Source organism: Cebus imitator, unplaced genomic scaffold (assembly GCF_001604975.1).
Source record: "Cebus imitator isolate Cc_AM_T3 unplaced genomic scaffold, Cebus_imitator-1.0 Scaffold92, whole genome shotgun sequence".
NCBI lineage: Eukaryota > Metazoa > Chordata > Mammalia > Primates > Cebidae > Cebus > Cebus imitator.
In genome coordinates this window covers 8764363-8780397 of record NW_016107407.1, presented here as the reverse complement: position 1 = coordinate 8780397, position 16035 = coordinate 8764363, and the positions used below count along the sequence as shown (strand labels likewise).

At 36.7% G+C, this 16035-nt stretch overlaps 1 protein-coding gene across 3 annotated transcripts in view; it reads left to right on the top strand.

Annotated features, from left to right (window-relative positions):
* ANKRD26 (ankyrin repeat domain 26) overlaps window positions 1-11309 on the top strand; it is a 93989-nt gene extending 82680 nt beyond the window's left edge. For all 3 annotated transcript variants that reach the window (XM_017535476.2, XM_017535475.2, XM_017535474.2), the window contains 5 exons: window positions 2134-2424; window positions 3813-4030; window positions 5417-5645; window positions 8523-8568; window positions 9754-11309. In XM_017535476.2, coding sequence (XP_017390965.1) covers window positions 2134-2424; window positions 3813-4030; window positions 5417-5645; window positions 8523-8568; window positions 9754-9887 — 918 coding nt within the window. In that variant the 3' untranslated portion in view covers window positions 9888-11309. The remainder of the gene's footprint in view (window positions 1-2133; window positions 2425-3812; window positions 4031-5416; window positions 5646-8522; window positions 8569-9753) is intronic.
* The last annotated feature ends 4726 nt before the right edge of the window (window positions 11310-16035 follow it).

Sequence of the window (16035 nt, the reverse complement as noted above, 5' to 3'; positions counted from 1 at the left end):
AGAGACGGGGTTTCACCATGTTGACCAGGATGGTCTCGATCTCTTGACCTCGTGATCCACCGGCCTCGGCCTCCCAAAGTGCTGGGATTACAGGCTTGAGCCACCGCGCCCGGCCAATTTTTTTTTTTTTCTGAGACAGAGTTTTGCTGTTGTCACCCATGCTGGAGTGCAGTGGTGCAGTCTCAGCTCACTGTAACCTCTGCCTCAGCCACCCAAGAAGGTGGGACTACAGGTGTGGGCCACTATGCCTGACTAATTTTTGTATTTTTAGTAGAGGTGGGATTTCACCATTTTGTCCAGGCTGGTCTCGAACTCCTGACCTCAGGTGATCCGCCCACCTTGGCTTCCAAAGTGCTGGAGTTACAGGAGTGAGCCACTGTACCTGGCCCCCACAACCTCCCTCCCTTCCTTTTTTTTTTTTTTTTAAAACAATTTCCATTTTCATTTTACATTCAAAGGGTAGATGTGCAGGTTTGTTACAAGGGTATACTGCATGATGCCAAGGTTTGGACTTCTGTTGATCCTGTCACCCAGATTCTGAACATAGACCCAATAAGAAGTTCTTCAGCCCTGGCCCCCCTCTCTCCCTCCCTCCTTTTGGAGTCCTCAGTGTCTGTTGTTTTCATCTTTATGTATCTCTGTACACCACATTTTCTTATCCATTGTCTATTGATGGACATTTAGGTTGATTCCATATCTTAGCTATTGTGAATAGTACTGCAATAAACATGGAAATGCAGCTATCCCTTTGATATGCTGATTTCCTTTCTCCTGGATAAATACCCTGTAGTGGAATAGCTATATCATATGGCAGTAATATTTTTAGCTTTTTGAAAAACTTCACATATTTTAAAATCATGGCTGTACTACTTTACATCCCCACCAACAATATCTAAGAGTTCCCTGTTCTCTGCACCCTTGCTGGCATTTGTTATTTTTTGTCTTTTGATAGTAGCCATTCTAACTAGAAGATAGTATCACTTGCTGGTTTTGATTTGCATTTCTATGATGATTAGTGATGTTGAACATTTTTTCCATATACTTTTGGCCATTGGTATGTCTTATGAGAAATGTCTGTTTCGGATTTTTGCCTACTTTTGAATTGGATTATTTATTCTTTTTGCTGTTGGGTTGAGTTCCTTGTATATTCTGGATATTAGTCCCTTGTCAGATGAATAGTTTGCAAATAGTTTCTCCCATTCTACAGATTGTCTCTTCACTCTGTTAATTATTTCTGTTGCTGTGCAGCTTTTCAGTTTAATGTTGTCCCATTTGTCTATTTTTGTTTTCTTGCCTATGCGTTTGAAAATACCCATAAAATCTTTGCCTAGACTAATGTCCTGAAGCATTTTCCCTCTCTTCTAGTAGATTTACAACTTCAAGGTCTTAGTTTTTTACATCTTTAATGAATTTTGTGTTGACCTTAGTATATGATGTTAGGGGTCTAGTTTCATTCTTCTGTATATGGATATCCAATTTACTAGCACTATTTATTAAAGAAGATGTCCGCTCCCCAACGTATGTTCTTAGCACCTTTATTTAAAATCAATTGGCTGTAAGTACGTGAATTTATTTCAAGGTTCTTTATTCTGTGGCCTTAACCCCAAGAATTATTACCCCTTAGAATGCAACTCAAATTAGCATAAAAAGTTGCAGCTTAGAAAAAGGCTTATGGCATTAGAATCTGTATTACAAGATTTATTAATTAGAGTCGTATTTTAAAAGTCTTATTCTGGGAGCCATTTTTTTTACGATGCCTAGATAATAGGATGTCCCCAGAACTTTTTTGGAAATTCTAGGGCATTTTTATGGGGGAAGCAGTAAGAGACTTTCTACTACATCTTAGAGCCATGTAAGGAAGAAAGACATGAAACAATCATAGAAGAATGTAAGTTGAAGATCAAGTGTAGCAAAGATGATGAAAATAAGGAATATATTTTTGTAACTCCTGGTGGCTTTAATTTTGTTTTTTATTTTCTGAGTAATTTAAGGGTCCACATTGGTAGAATATTTTATAGTTCAAATGACATTTTGTGGCAACTGAATTTATTTCAGAATTTGTTCTTGGCTTTATGTTATGCTGTTCTCAGGCTACTTCCTTCATTATCACACTATATTCTTATCTTCATTCAGATTGGTGATCTTACAGCAGAACTGGAGACTGCAGGTTCAAAATGTCTGCATCTGGATACAAAGAATCAAGTTCTTCAACAGGAGTTGTTATCTATGAAAACAATACAGAAGAAGTGTGAAAAACTACAGAAGAATAAAGAGAAGTTGGAACAAGAAGTGGTCAACCTCAGAAGTCATTTAGAAAGGAATATGGTAGAATGTGGTCAAGTCAAACAGTATAAACAGGAGATTGAAGAAAGAGCAAGACAGGAAATAGTAGAAAAATTAAAAGAAGTCAATCTCTTTTTACAGGTTAGTTTATATGTAGTGTGCTTTCATTCATTCACTGCAAATTGTATTTTGGACATATACACTGTATGTGTTTCTTCTACATCCCTTATAGCAATTTGTTCTATAGATTTCTAGAAGGAGAAAATGGCATCTGTTTCTCCCTTTAGATATTTCAGTTCCCATCATTATTATAACTAAATCAATCATTCAGGATAATGATTCTCACTAGAGAATTATTTGGCTGTTAAGACCAGTTGGCATAAAGCAAAACCATCAGGAAAAGAAAAAATTGTGATTTAGAAATTATACCATACTCTTCCATTGTTCTTAAATTATGCTGTTCACTTTTTGAAATTTTTAATTAATATCATTATTCTTTATATTATCAGAGTTCATGAGTACAAATGTTTATTACTCAGCCTCCTGGATAGCTGGGACTACAGAAGCATGTCATAATGCCTAGCTGACTTTTTAATTCTTATTTTTAGTAGAAACAGAGTCTTGCTTTGTTGCCCAGGCTGGTCTTGAATTCTTGGCTTCAAGTGATCCCAAAGTGCTAAAATTACAGGCATGAGCCTACATGTTAGCTCTTAGAGACATGGAATGAGAATAGGGAGAAATCTTAGTGATAAGCCAGTATAATTTCTCATTTTACAGATGAAGAGAAGAACTAGGGAAAGGTTAAACAGCAGGGCCCAAGCCATAGAGCTAGTCAGGAAGGCTCAGGATCACATTCCAAATTCCTTTACTTGTACTCCAGGTGATTCCATAACCTTGTGCTCTAGCAGGTAGAATTACTGTAAGAGATCCAAGACCTTGGCCTTTTTTTCTCAACATATATATTGATGTGCACAGCATTTATCCCTAAGTTAGAACATGCAATATTCTACTTAACACACATGTAGTTACTAAGCCCTAAGGTCCTATATGTTCCATACAGATGATTGCTTTAATTTTATCACATCAAAAATTGTAAGCATATTCAAGTCTTCCCACAAATATTGTATTTTAACACAAAAATAATTTTTATACAATTTTCATTAGAAAATATATACAAATTTGTACTCGTTTTCTTAGGTTTTCCTGTTACCAGTTATCATTTTATTTCCCCCATCATTAGACATCTGGATTGCCAGTCAGCCTTTATTGTTTTGATTACTTCATCAAGGATCAAAATGCTTCTCTAGTAGAAACTCACTTTCATTTCTTTAGAAGGTGTATTTGGGTTCCCTTTTCAGTTAGAGTCCTGGAGTGTCTGTCCTCTTATCTCTTTGACCAATGCGTATTGACACAGAGATCTGTTTTTGTAGTTTGGCTTAAAAACAAAGCAGCCCTTAGATACCGAGGAGGTGGCCTTGGTCTTACTCAGGTTATATATTTTTAAAACATATGCTTTTAATTTTTATTAGGCACAAGCAGCATCTCAAGAAAACTTGGAACAGTTAAGAGAGAATAATTTTGCTTCAATGAAAAGTCAAATGGAACTCAGAATTAAAGATCTGGAATCTGAACTCTCCAAAATGAAAACTTCTCAAGAAGATTTTAATAAAACCGAACTGGAAAAATATAAACAACTGTATCTAGAAGAATTAAAAGTTAGAAAATCCTTGTCAAATAAACTAAACAAGTAAGTCAAAATATAGAATCATAGGAAATAAATTAAGCTCACTAATTTGCCTTGAAAGCATAATTCTTAGTGAGACAGGTTCATGAGATTAATGGTAAATGAAAGCTAACTAGGTAATATAATTTTGGAAAGTGATGTTAGTAAATTAACTTACCTTTAAAATATAGGTCCAGGACAGTTTGTTTTTCCCGTTTTTTAAATTTTATATGGCTTTTCCATTCGTATTCTCATGTAGTTAACTAGATCTGTCTTTATGCTTTGTGTTTTTGAAACTTTGTTAGACATTGATATTGTCATCAAACTGTTTGTAAGCATTACCATAAATAGAATTATTAATGAGTTGAGCTTTTTTTTTTTGAAAATTACAACTTAAACCAGAAAGGTCAAGTATTACTACTACTACGCACATTCTAGCACTCCATAAATTAACTTTCCTTGATCTCTGGTGTTATCACTAGAGGGCTCCGTAAACAAACTAGCCTGTATATTTTTTCTACTACATGAAGGCATGCTAGTGAAATAGGGAATGATTAACATAGGGATGAAGGGAAGTATAATTCATAAAGTGGTTAAAAATAACAACTTGGTCAGCTTTAGGGAGTGTGTGGAAAACAGAGGGCAGTCCCTGGCTCTGATGCCTTGGGAACAATGTTAGGAGCTAACTACCTTTGAGGCTCTTTAGTTCTTTTTGATCACCAACTCAGCCGTCTCCTTTTTCCCTAGTATTTGTTGCTCTGAATTATTTCTTGGTGCCAGATGCCTAATGTTTTTCCAGATGAGTGAAATAAATGTAAAAGGGAAAGGGTGGTGAAAGCAAATGCTTGAACATGTCTTGAGGAATTTTTTTTTTTTAATCTCTAAACTGGTTTACTAAATACAAGTAGTTTTAGCTGTTTTTTTTGTTGTTGTTCTTAGTTTTGTTCATTGTATGTACTTAAGGAGTACATGATATTTTTGATATATTTGTACATAGTGAAATGGTTATTATAGTCAAGCAAATTAACATATTCATCATCTCACGTATTTGCCCTTTAAAGACAAGTATTTCTAATGGCATCCTCAGGAATCTTAGCAGTGGAGCTGTTCCAGAAGGCAGCAGGTGTTATCTGTGAAGCCGTACATCATTGATAGCCATTTCCTCCTTTCCCTACTTTGCTTGAATTACTTGTTTGTTGGAAACTACCCTAGAAACATATGTGCTTCTTTAGAACAATCTAAAAATTGCAGTTGCTTATAGTAGGCATGCTCTGACACATTTTCAGTGTTATAATACTGTTTAGTGGGAAATTTCATTTACTCTTATAACTTTTTAAAAAATGCAAGTCTCTTAGGAATCATTTAGGGAAAAGTTAAATACTAAGCATGTGTCTTCTGCAATCTTCACAGAACTAATGAGAGGCTAGCAGAGGTCAACACCAAACTTCTTGTGGAAAAACAGCAGACCAGATCTTTATTCACCACTCTCACTACCAGGCCAGTCCTGGAGTCTCCTTGTGTTGGAAATCTTAATAATAGTTTAGATGTGAACAGAAAACTTATTCCAAGAGAAAACTTAGTGATCTCTACCTCAAATCCACGGACTTCAAATAATAGCATGGAGAAATACTTGACCAAGGTTAGTTATGTTGTCTTTTTCCCTTTGGGTTTCAGATTTCTCATATAATTCTTTTTTTGTTTTATTTTTGTTTTTTTGAGACAGGGTAATGTTGGACTTCAGGCTTCCCCCACCATCTGAAACATAGTTCCCACCTGGAAATAAACAGAAAGGCCACAGAGAAAGGAGCGGCATTTTATAAAACATAGTTTATTTATTTTACTCCTAGTAGCTCTTGATTTTGTATTCTGCATTATTAGCATAAGAGATTACTAATTTATTAAGCTTTTTTATTTCCTCTAGCAGTGTTCAGTTTCTCCTTAGCTATTGCTTTATACATTTCAAAAACCATTGATGGGACCATGTCTATCTCAATAGGACAATTATTAATGCCACCAAGACATTTTTCTCTCCTTTTCCCTTCCATAGGCTGCATCAGGCACTGTGTTAAATTATTTAACTGGAGACAATAATTCTAAATTTGTATTAAGGGAAATATGAGGAAAATGTGTGATTTAATGGAAAAGTAGGAATAAAATAAAAGAGACATATTTGCCAGTTTTCGGGTGTTCCTCCCGGAGCAACTCCCTCCTGGGTTTTGGGTCTTCCCCTTTTCCCTTTGAGCCTTCATGTCTGGCCTGGTGTCCTTTTCTCAAAGGTAGTTGCCCTCAACTGTCATTTATGTGGTAAAATATTCAAGGGTTGGCCAGGCGCAGTGGCTCACACCTGTAATCCCAGCACTTTGGGAGGCTGAGGCAGGCGGATCATGAGGTTAGAAGTTCAAGACCAGCCTGTCCAATGTGGTGAAACCCTGCCTCTACTAAAAAATACAAAATTTATCCGGGTGTGGTGGCACATGCCCTAGTCCCAGCTACTCGGGAAGCTGAGGCCGGAGAATTGCTTGAACCCAGAAGGTGGAGGTTGCAGTGAGCTGAGACTGCACCACTGCACTCCAGCCTGGGCAACAAAGTGAGACTCCATCTAAAATATATATATATATGTATGTGTATATATATATATATATATATATGTGTATATATATATATATATATTTTCAAGGGTCAATGAAGGCTGGAAGAGAATTTATGTAGTGGGAGGCCACTCCAGGGCTGGAATAGAGGCAACAACTTCTTTCAGGTACCCTTTAAGTGTTGGGGGGAAAAAAATAACCTCTACTAAAATTTGTTATGCAAGAAGTATTCTCTTTCTAAAGTGTTTTCTTCAGCATAAGGTAAGCAATTTGTTAAGAGTATTTCATTTTTATCTAAGCAAAATGTACATGTTACGAAAGTGTAAATACAGTATAAAGAAATAATACAATTTACTACACATGGGAAGTAAATATTTAGGAGAAGAACTACATTACGTTAGTAGTTCCTTAATCCAAGTCATATAAAAATGTATATTTTACGTTGTGTTTATTACTGAATAGCAATATAAGATTAGTTCAATAAAGTCTTCTCCCTTTATTTGGTATTGAGTTATTACTTTTATAGGACCTACTAATGCTGTTGTCACATTATTCATTTTATAAGGCCTGTCTATAATGTAATTATATGGAAAACAGTCTTACAAAATATTGGGAAACCTGTTAGTCAAAAATTTTTATCTTTATGCCTAACATTTTTTAAGGCATTGGATATCATATTATCGTCACCACAAAGTACCTATTATGCTCACTATATAGTCTACTATTTCCGACCATGTTCTGGGTATTTAGTGAGAGAATACCTATTATAAAAAAGATTTAAATAAGAACGCTCTAAACGGGACACTTGCAATATAGTCAGAAATATTCCCACACATTTCGTAATTAAGTGTATAAATATAATTAGTCATGTTTAAAAAATTGGTACTAATGTCTGAAATCAAAATTATAATTAAAGAACTATGTATTTTTTGTTTATAATTCAAAGTTGTGAGTCAAAGAAACTAAGCTTGAAAACTAGCTGTAACTTATATTTATCGTTTTTTGAGCATAGCTTCTGAAATCTTTGTGTTTACATGAAGAAATGTTATTCATAATATATAGGTAGCATATTTATTTTTACATGCTTTTTTATCAGTAGAATTTTCACATGACATAGAACAGTATCACTTTCTTTCTGTATATGTTGATGATTCTGTACCAAAAAACAGCATAGAACATACTTAAAATTTTAATTTTCTAAAAGTAGAGAATGGAAAATTTTTTTGCTTGTTATTTTGGAGATGGAGTCTCGCTCTGTTGCTCAGGCTGCAGTACAGTGGTGCGATCTCAGCTCACTGCAACCTCCACCTCCTGGGTTCAAGCAATTCTCCTGCCTTAGCCTCCCGAGTAGCTGGGATTACAAGTGCATGCCGCCGCACCTGGCTAATTTTTTTTGTATTTTAGTAGAGACGGGGGTTTCACTGTGTTGCCCAGCTTGGTATTGAACTCCTGACCTCAATTTGCCTGCCTTGGTCTCCCAAAGTGCTAGGATTATAGGCATGAGCCACTGTGCCTGGCTGGAAAGTTTATTTTAAGGAAAAATCCGTTGAAGGGAAAAAACTAATTAGGCTTCATAAAGGTCAGAGTTTTGCTAAGAATTACATTCATTTACTAAGAATGCATTCATTGCAAACTATGACTTCAGTTACATTACCTTTGTATACTACTAAGAGAAAACATCACCTTTCTGAAATGATGTATATGCAATAGACCAATATTAATTGTACTTCTTATCAGATTAAACAACATTACACGTTTTTAAAATCTAAACTTAAAACAAGTAGGAATTTTATTTATGTGATTATTTTGATATTTGAGCAATCAAGTGTAGTCTTTTAAGAATATTACAGGCCACATTTTGTAAGTTATATATCATTCCCATGATAATGGCTCTTGTCTAACTTAAACATAAATAACATTTATTTCAGATGCAGCAGGAGTTGGAAAAAAATATAACTAGAGAACTTGAAGAAGGTATGTTAACAAAATTCATGAATTAAATTTAGATTAATTTCTGAAGTAAACTTTACGTGAGTGGCTTCCCTTTCCATTGTTTGGCTAATAGATACTACCTTAAATATTCTTTCTTACACACATCTAAAGAAAGATGTGGAAACATAAACATTCATAGTGAAGAGTATACTTATTATGTCTCATGAATTCATCATGTTCCATAGCTTTAAAAACATCTCAGGAAGTCTTTGCATCTTTTTTTTTTTTTTTTTTTTTTTTTTTTTTTTGGCTCTACACTTTCACTTTTGCCATCCCCATAGAACTGTCAACCAGCATGTGGAAATTATTTTCAGAAAACAGAGGCATCATCAACTTCTCAGGATTATGGTGGTGATTTAAGGCCTAAAGACCCCAGACTCATCAAGTAATACTTAGTCTGGAATTACAGTTCATTAGCAGTCACTTGACAGGCAACATTTTAAATCTTCAGCCATTTACTTTGTCATTGGTTTCCATTTGCCCTCAGGAGAAGTTCCAGATTTCTTAGCATGGATTGAAAACACTCATACCAATGTGGTCCCTGTCACCTTATTCAACCTTATTTCTTACCCCTTGCTATTCTCTGGGCCCCTTTACTCTGGTGTCCAGCCACCCTAGACCACATGGAATTCCACAGCAATCTTCCTTCGGTCCAGCTCTGGGCATTTGCTTCTTCCTTCTATCTGGCCCATGTTTTCCTTGTCCTTCAGGTATCAGTCTACATATTATCTCCATCAAAAAGCCCACAGTATTGACTCAGAACTGGGATAGGTGTCCCTTCTTTGTGTTAGTGCCCTGTCTTATGCCTGTTGTGGTGTGTGACTCTGTATGGAAATTGTATGTTTGTTTCTTCAGATTATAGCATATGTTTGTTAGAGGTGGACCGCATCATCTTCATCTTGTAATTCCAGTGCTTACTTTGCACATGGTTGTTGAATAAATGAATGAAGAGTGAGAAAGCCAGAAGCTCTGATAATTAACCACAAGGATAATTAATTCAATGTGCAACCATGGGCAAATTAATAGTAATCTTATATATATATTAGTTGTATATACAGATTTTTCTTTATTGACACTGACAAAATTCTCAACTCTTTTACTGACTTCCACTTAGTTAACTGTGCAGTCTTTTAGGTAATGAGTATAATTCCTTATTTTTCATTCTAGCTGCTGCTGAATTGGAATCTGGATCAGCGGCTTCTCCTCTAGGATCTACTGCTGACTCAATTCTAAATCAAGATCTAGTTTGGAAAGCATCAAGAGAGTATGTACAGGTTTTAAAGAAAAATTATATGATCTGAAGGATAAAATTTTGTTACTGGGTTGTTTACGTGACATTTTAATAGTTTCTCATTAGATATTAATATATGACATATGAAAATCTTTATTAAAGGGAAATATTTTTATATTATGTGTGTCTGATCAAAATTTATATAGTATTTTAAACAATGTTACTTGGCTTCTTTAAGTGGACTTTGCCAGTGAAAACCAGGAATATTGAGTTTTACATACACAAACTGCCCAAATGTCAGCTGTTTAAAGAGCAAAGTCACGAAGTTGTCATTAATACTTTATAGTGTGCAGTTAATTGATGACTTCTTTCTATTTTATAATTTTTATCACTGTAGTGGTAGAATTGGACTTAGACGTCATTTTGTTGTGCAAGAACTGTGGTCATTGTTCATGTGTGGATGTATTACAGTTGTTACAGTGCCATCGCATCAGATTTACATAATTTTAATTTTAAACACTGATTTATGTAGATCTTTTCTCAGGGAGAAATGAGATTTGCCTAATTCACCTTTTCTATTTTTTATTAACCTTTTGGAAATAGCCTTCAATTTTGAGATAATTTTCAAGTTTTAGTACAAAGACTTTTCCGCTAGAACTATTTGAGAGTAAATTGCTGACTATGCCATCATCCCTGATTTCTTTAGTGGGTTTTCTTACAAGTCAGGACTGTCTACATACTACAGTGCAAATCTTGCATTCGGAAAGTCAACATTAATACATTCTAGTTTTGTTACTTCTCTATAATGTCCTTTATAGCAAAAGGATCCCATTCCAATCCATGGCTTGTATTTAGTTGTTGTGTCTCTTAGATTCTTTCAGTCTGGAACAGTTCCTCAGTCTTTTCTTGACATTCGTGAGCTTGAATATTTTGAAGAGTAAAGTCCAGTAATGTAGAATGTCCCTCAGTTGGGTTTCATGGTGATTAGATTTAGGTTGTATGATTTTTTGGCAGGAGTATCACAGAAGTGACCCAGTGATCTCATTGCATGTTACCTGTGACCATACAGTTTTGATTTGCCCTGTTACTGGCGGTGTTAGCATTGATCACTAACAGTGGTATCTGCTGAATTTCTCCTCTGTAATGTTATTTTTTCACATTGTGGATAATTAGTATTTTATGGGGAGGTAATTTGAGACTATGTACATCTCTGTTCCTCATCAAACCCTCAATTTATTCATTTACTTGTATCAATATGGATTCATGGTTTATTCAATGGGTTATAGTTCATATCATTATGAAAAATAGTTCTATTTTGACAATTTCAGACTTATAGAAAAATTATGAGCGGTAGTACAAAGAATTTTTGGATATTATTCCCCAAATATTAACATTTTACTACATTTACTTTATCCTTTCTCCCCCTTCTCCTCCTCTTTTTAGATAAATATGAATACAGTTACATAATACAGATTTTTTTTTCTGAATTGTTTGTAGGTTGCAGACATGATGCCTCTTTATTTCTAAATAATGTTTATTTCCTAAATGCAAGGAATTAGCTTACATAACTGTAGTATAATATTCAAAATCAGGATATTAACATTGGCTCAATATTAATATCTAATCTATAGACCTTATGCAGATTTTGCCAGTTGTCTCCAGAATATCCTTGATAGCCAAGGCAAACTCAAGATGGGGGATTTTCATTATGTATGATGTGTTGGTCTAATTGTCCCGTTTCTCTAGTCTCCTTTAATCTGGGACGGTTACTTGATTGTCATGACATTTATGTTTTTGGAGAGTATAGGTCAGCTGTTTTGTAGGGTTTCTCTCCATTTTTGTTTGTATGATATTTCCTCATGATTAGCTTCAGGTTATGCCATTCAGGCAGGGCTGTCACACAGGTTCTTTCCAATGCAGCATCTGGAGTCATCTGCTGTTACTCGCTTTCATTACTGGCCAATGTTGACTTTGATTATTTGGTTTGTTCAAAGCTCATCTTTGCTCTGGAATAGGGAAATGACTCTAAATGACTTTTATTACTATTATTATTATTTTGAGTGGAGTCTTGCTCTGTTGCCCAGGCTGGAGTGCAGTGATGCCATCATCTTGGCTGGCTGCAACCTCTGCCTCCCCTGTTCAAGCAATTCTCCTGCCTCAGCCTCCCAAGTAGCTGGGATGACAGGCCTGTGCCACCACGCCAGGCTAATTTTGTTATTTTTAGTAAGAGACAGGGTTTTGCTGTGTTGACCCAGGCTAGTCTTGAACTTCTGACCTCAAGTGATCTGCCTTGGCCTCCCAAAGTGCTGAGATTATAGGTGTGAGCCATCCTGCCCAGCCCCTTTTTTTTTTTTGAGACAGGATCTTGCTGTGTCACCTAGGTTGGAGTGCAGTGGTGTGAGCTCAACTCACTTCAACCTCTGCCCCTGGGGCTCAGTGAGCCTCATGCCTCATCCTCCTGAGTAGCTGGGATGACAAGCACGTGGCACCACACCCAGCTAATTTTTGTATTTTTTGTAGAGATGGTTTTTTGGCATGTTGCTCAGGCTGGTCTCCAACTCCTGGGCTCAAGTGATCTGCCAACCTTGGACTCCCAAAGTGCTGGAGTTACAGATGAGCCACTTCACTTGGACAGCTTACCTTTCCTCAACTGCCAAAGTTGGCAGGTTCGCTGGGTATAAAATGGGCACCATAGTCCCTGTTTATGACCTGTGTCTCAGGTTGTGATGATATCAAATGAAATACATATGTAAGTTCTGAAAAGAAAAATCACCAGTGTGTGTTACTGGTAGAAACCAGAACGCCACATTTGGCTAAAGTCTAATGGAGGTGTAGCCCTTCCTCTTCCAATACTGAAACAGATAATAATTTATATTTATATAATGAAATGTTCCCAGGCAGCTGGATTGAATCCCTCCTTTTTAGTGATAATTATCATTCCAGTTTACATTTTATCAGGGTTCCAGTTTATTTCTTCCTCTGCCTCATAGCCTTTTACTACTGAAGATTAAATTTGGAAGCTTTTTTCTAATACAGTGCCTTCTGATTTAGTTTCTATTTTGTTTATTTACTTAGCATGATAAGCTTAACCGGCGATGTACTTTTTAAAAAATTTCTGAACAGGTAGCTTGGGTATTGGCGTTCACATATAGTTTTGTGATTTCTATTCTGGTATTTTTATTTCTTTCAGCATTTTTAAATGCTTTCCTTTGCATATTGAAATAATGAAAATAATAGCTGAAAGTGCATTGCATGAAGAGATTGTCAGGCATGAGAAGATAAGAACATTAAGGAAATCCAACTTTTAAAAGCCTGCAGTGCTTTTCAGAATTTTAAGAAGTTCAATAAATACCAAGGTTTAATTGTTTTCAGCACTGGCTGATGGACAAAATGAAGGAGTAAGAGAAGTGAAAAATTGCTGAAGTTAAGCACCCTGCCTGTCCCAGCTCGGTGATATGCTATTGACATAGTTATTTAAGTTTTTCTGAATCACACGTGAGAAATCTTCAACAGAATTTATACAGTCAACCAAGTGGTTATGAACTAGATCAGTAACTAAATCCAATTATTAGCTATGATTTTAATATAGATTTAAATGAATCCTCACTAATCTATTTGGTTGAAAAAAAATGTTATGAAGGATATCATTCCAATTTGGCTATTATCTTATAATGTATTTTCTCCTCCATCACCCTGAGGATGTATGTAGGACATTAATGGGAAAAATAGAAAATGTACCTTTTTTAGTGTAACCCTTTTTATCTTTTTCTTTTTTTAAGACAGAGTCTTTATCACCCAGGCTGGACTGCAGTGGCACAATCACAGCTCACTACAGCCATGAAATCCTGAGCTCAAGCAGTTCAAACACCCTAGGCTCCAGAGTAGTTAGAACCACAGGTGCACCCTACCATGCATGGATAATTCTTTGTTTTCTAGTAGCAAGGAGTTCTCCCTGTGTTGCCCAGACTGGTCTGGGACTCCCAAGCTCAAGCAGTTCTCCTGCTTCAGCTTTGTAAAGTACTGGGATTACAGGCATGAGCCACTGCGCCCAGACTATTTTCTCTTTTAAAAAAAGCGCAGTTATTGGAACAATGTGAATGGTTTAGAACATGGGCTTATGGGGGCCGGCTGGGTGGAATGTGTGTCAGCTGCTTCCTGGCCTTACCTTCCATATTTCAGCACACAATGTGTGCTGACACACAATGCGTCTGGGCCTCCTGGAGAACAGCACTGACAGAATGTGTAGCCTCAGGCTTGCACCTAGGAGTTCAAGGCCAGCCTGGGCAACATGATGAAATCCCATCTCTACTAAAAACACAGATTAGCTGTGTGTGGTGGTGTGCCTATAATCCCAGCTACTGGAGATTATGAATCCAGAGAATCGCTTGAACCCAGGTAGTGAAGGTTGTTGTGAGGCAAGATTATGCCACTGTACTCCAGCCTGGGCAACAGATCAAGACTCTGTCTCCAAAGAAGAAAAAAAAGGAAAGAAAGCAAACAAACAAAAAAGAAATGAGCTATCAAGCAGTGCAAAGATAAAGATATGGAGTACTATGCTTTGACTATAAATTGGCCCTTATGTTTAGTCTTGATTCCCAGTGTGGCAGTGCTGAGAGGTAGGTGGTTTAAGAGGTCATTAGGTCATTAAAATGAATTAATCTCATTCAGGGTTAGTTCTCATGGGAATGGATTAGTTACCACAAGAGAGGGTTGACATAAGCAAGGTTGCCTCTCCAGGTTGGCCCCTCTTTTGCATGCACCCACTTCTACTGATCCGCCATGTTGTGATGCAGTCAGTGGTCCTTCCCCAGACACTGGCACCATGCCCTTTGGACTTCACTGCCTCCAGAACCATGATCCAAAATAAATCTCTTTTCTTTATGAATTACCCAATCTCAGGTATTCTGTTATGGTTTTCTTTTATAGTCCATAAAAGAAAATATGGACTATTTTCTTTTACCATAACAGAATACCTGAGATTGGGTAATTCATAAAGAAAAGAGATTTAGTCTAAAACATGGAGGAACCATAAATGCATATACTCAGGAAAAGAAATCAATTTGAAATGGCTACATACTATGTGATTCCAACTATATGATATTTTGGAAAAGGGGTAATTACAGAGACAATAAAAAAGATCAGTGGGCCAGGTGCAGTGGCTTATGCCTGTCATCCTAGCAATTTGGGAGGCAGAGGTGGATGGATCACCTGAGATCAGGAGTTTGAGAACAGCCTGGCCAACATAGTGAAACCTATTCTCTACTAAAAATACAAAAAAATAGCCAGGATGGCGGATGCCTGTAATCTCAGCTACTCGGGAGGCTGAGGCAGGAGAATCCTTTGAACCCTGGAGGTGTAGGTTGCAGCAAGTGGAGATCACACCATTGCATTCCAGGCTGGGCGACAGTGTGAGACTCTGTCTCAAAAAAAAAAAAAAGTAAGTCAGCTGTAACTCAAATACTAGCCAATAATGTGTGTGTGGTTTTTTTTGAAACCAAAGTGTTCCAAAGTCCATGTATTCTCTAGGTTAAAGTTGTTTAACTTGAGGTTATTAGTATAACTAGCCATTAAAAGAATAGACACAATATATAACTTTTCAACAAGAAGCTTAAAAAGGAGAGTAAGAGAAAAATCCTAATTACATGAAGTAGACAAGAAAGGAAGATAAAAACCCCAGACAAATCCAGGATAATAGGAAGTACAAAATAAGATGTTAAAAACCAATACAAATACATAATTACAGTAAGAGTAAAAAGAATAGACCAGAAGGGGTGGCTCATGCCAGTAATCCCAACACTTTGGGAGGCCAGGGCAGAAGGATTACTTGAGGCCAGGAGTTAGAGACCAGCCTAGATGACACAGTGAGACTCCTATCTCTAAAAAAAAGTAACAATTAGCCAGCCTTGGTGGCATAAGCCTGTAGTCCCAGCTACTCGGGAGGCTGAGGCAAGAAGCTGGCTTCAGCCCAGAAGGTTGATGCTGCAGTGAGCCATGATCACAGCACTGCATTCCAGCCTGGGTGAAAAGTTAAAAAATTCAAAAACGTAAAAAGAAACTTGCAGTTAAAAGACAATAATTCCTGAACTAGATATAAACACAACAAAATCCACCTCACCTTCCATGTTTCAGTACGTGTCTGGGCCTCTTGGAGAACAGCACTGACAGAATGTGCAGCCTGGGGCATCTGTCCATTGGGCTGGGGGGTACCTTTTACAGGT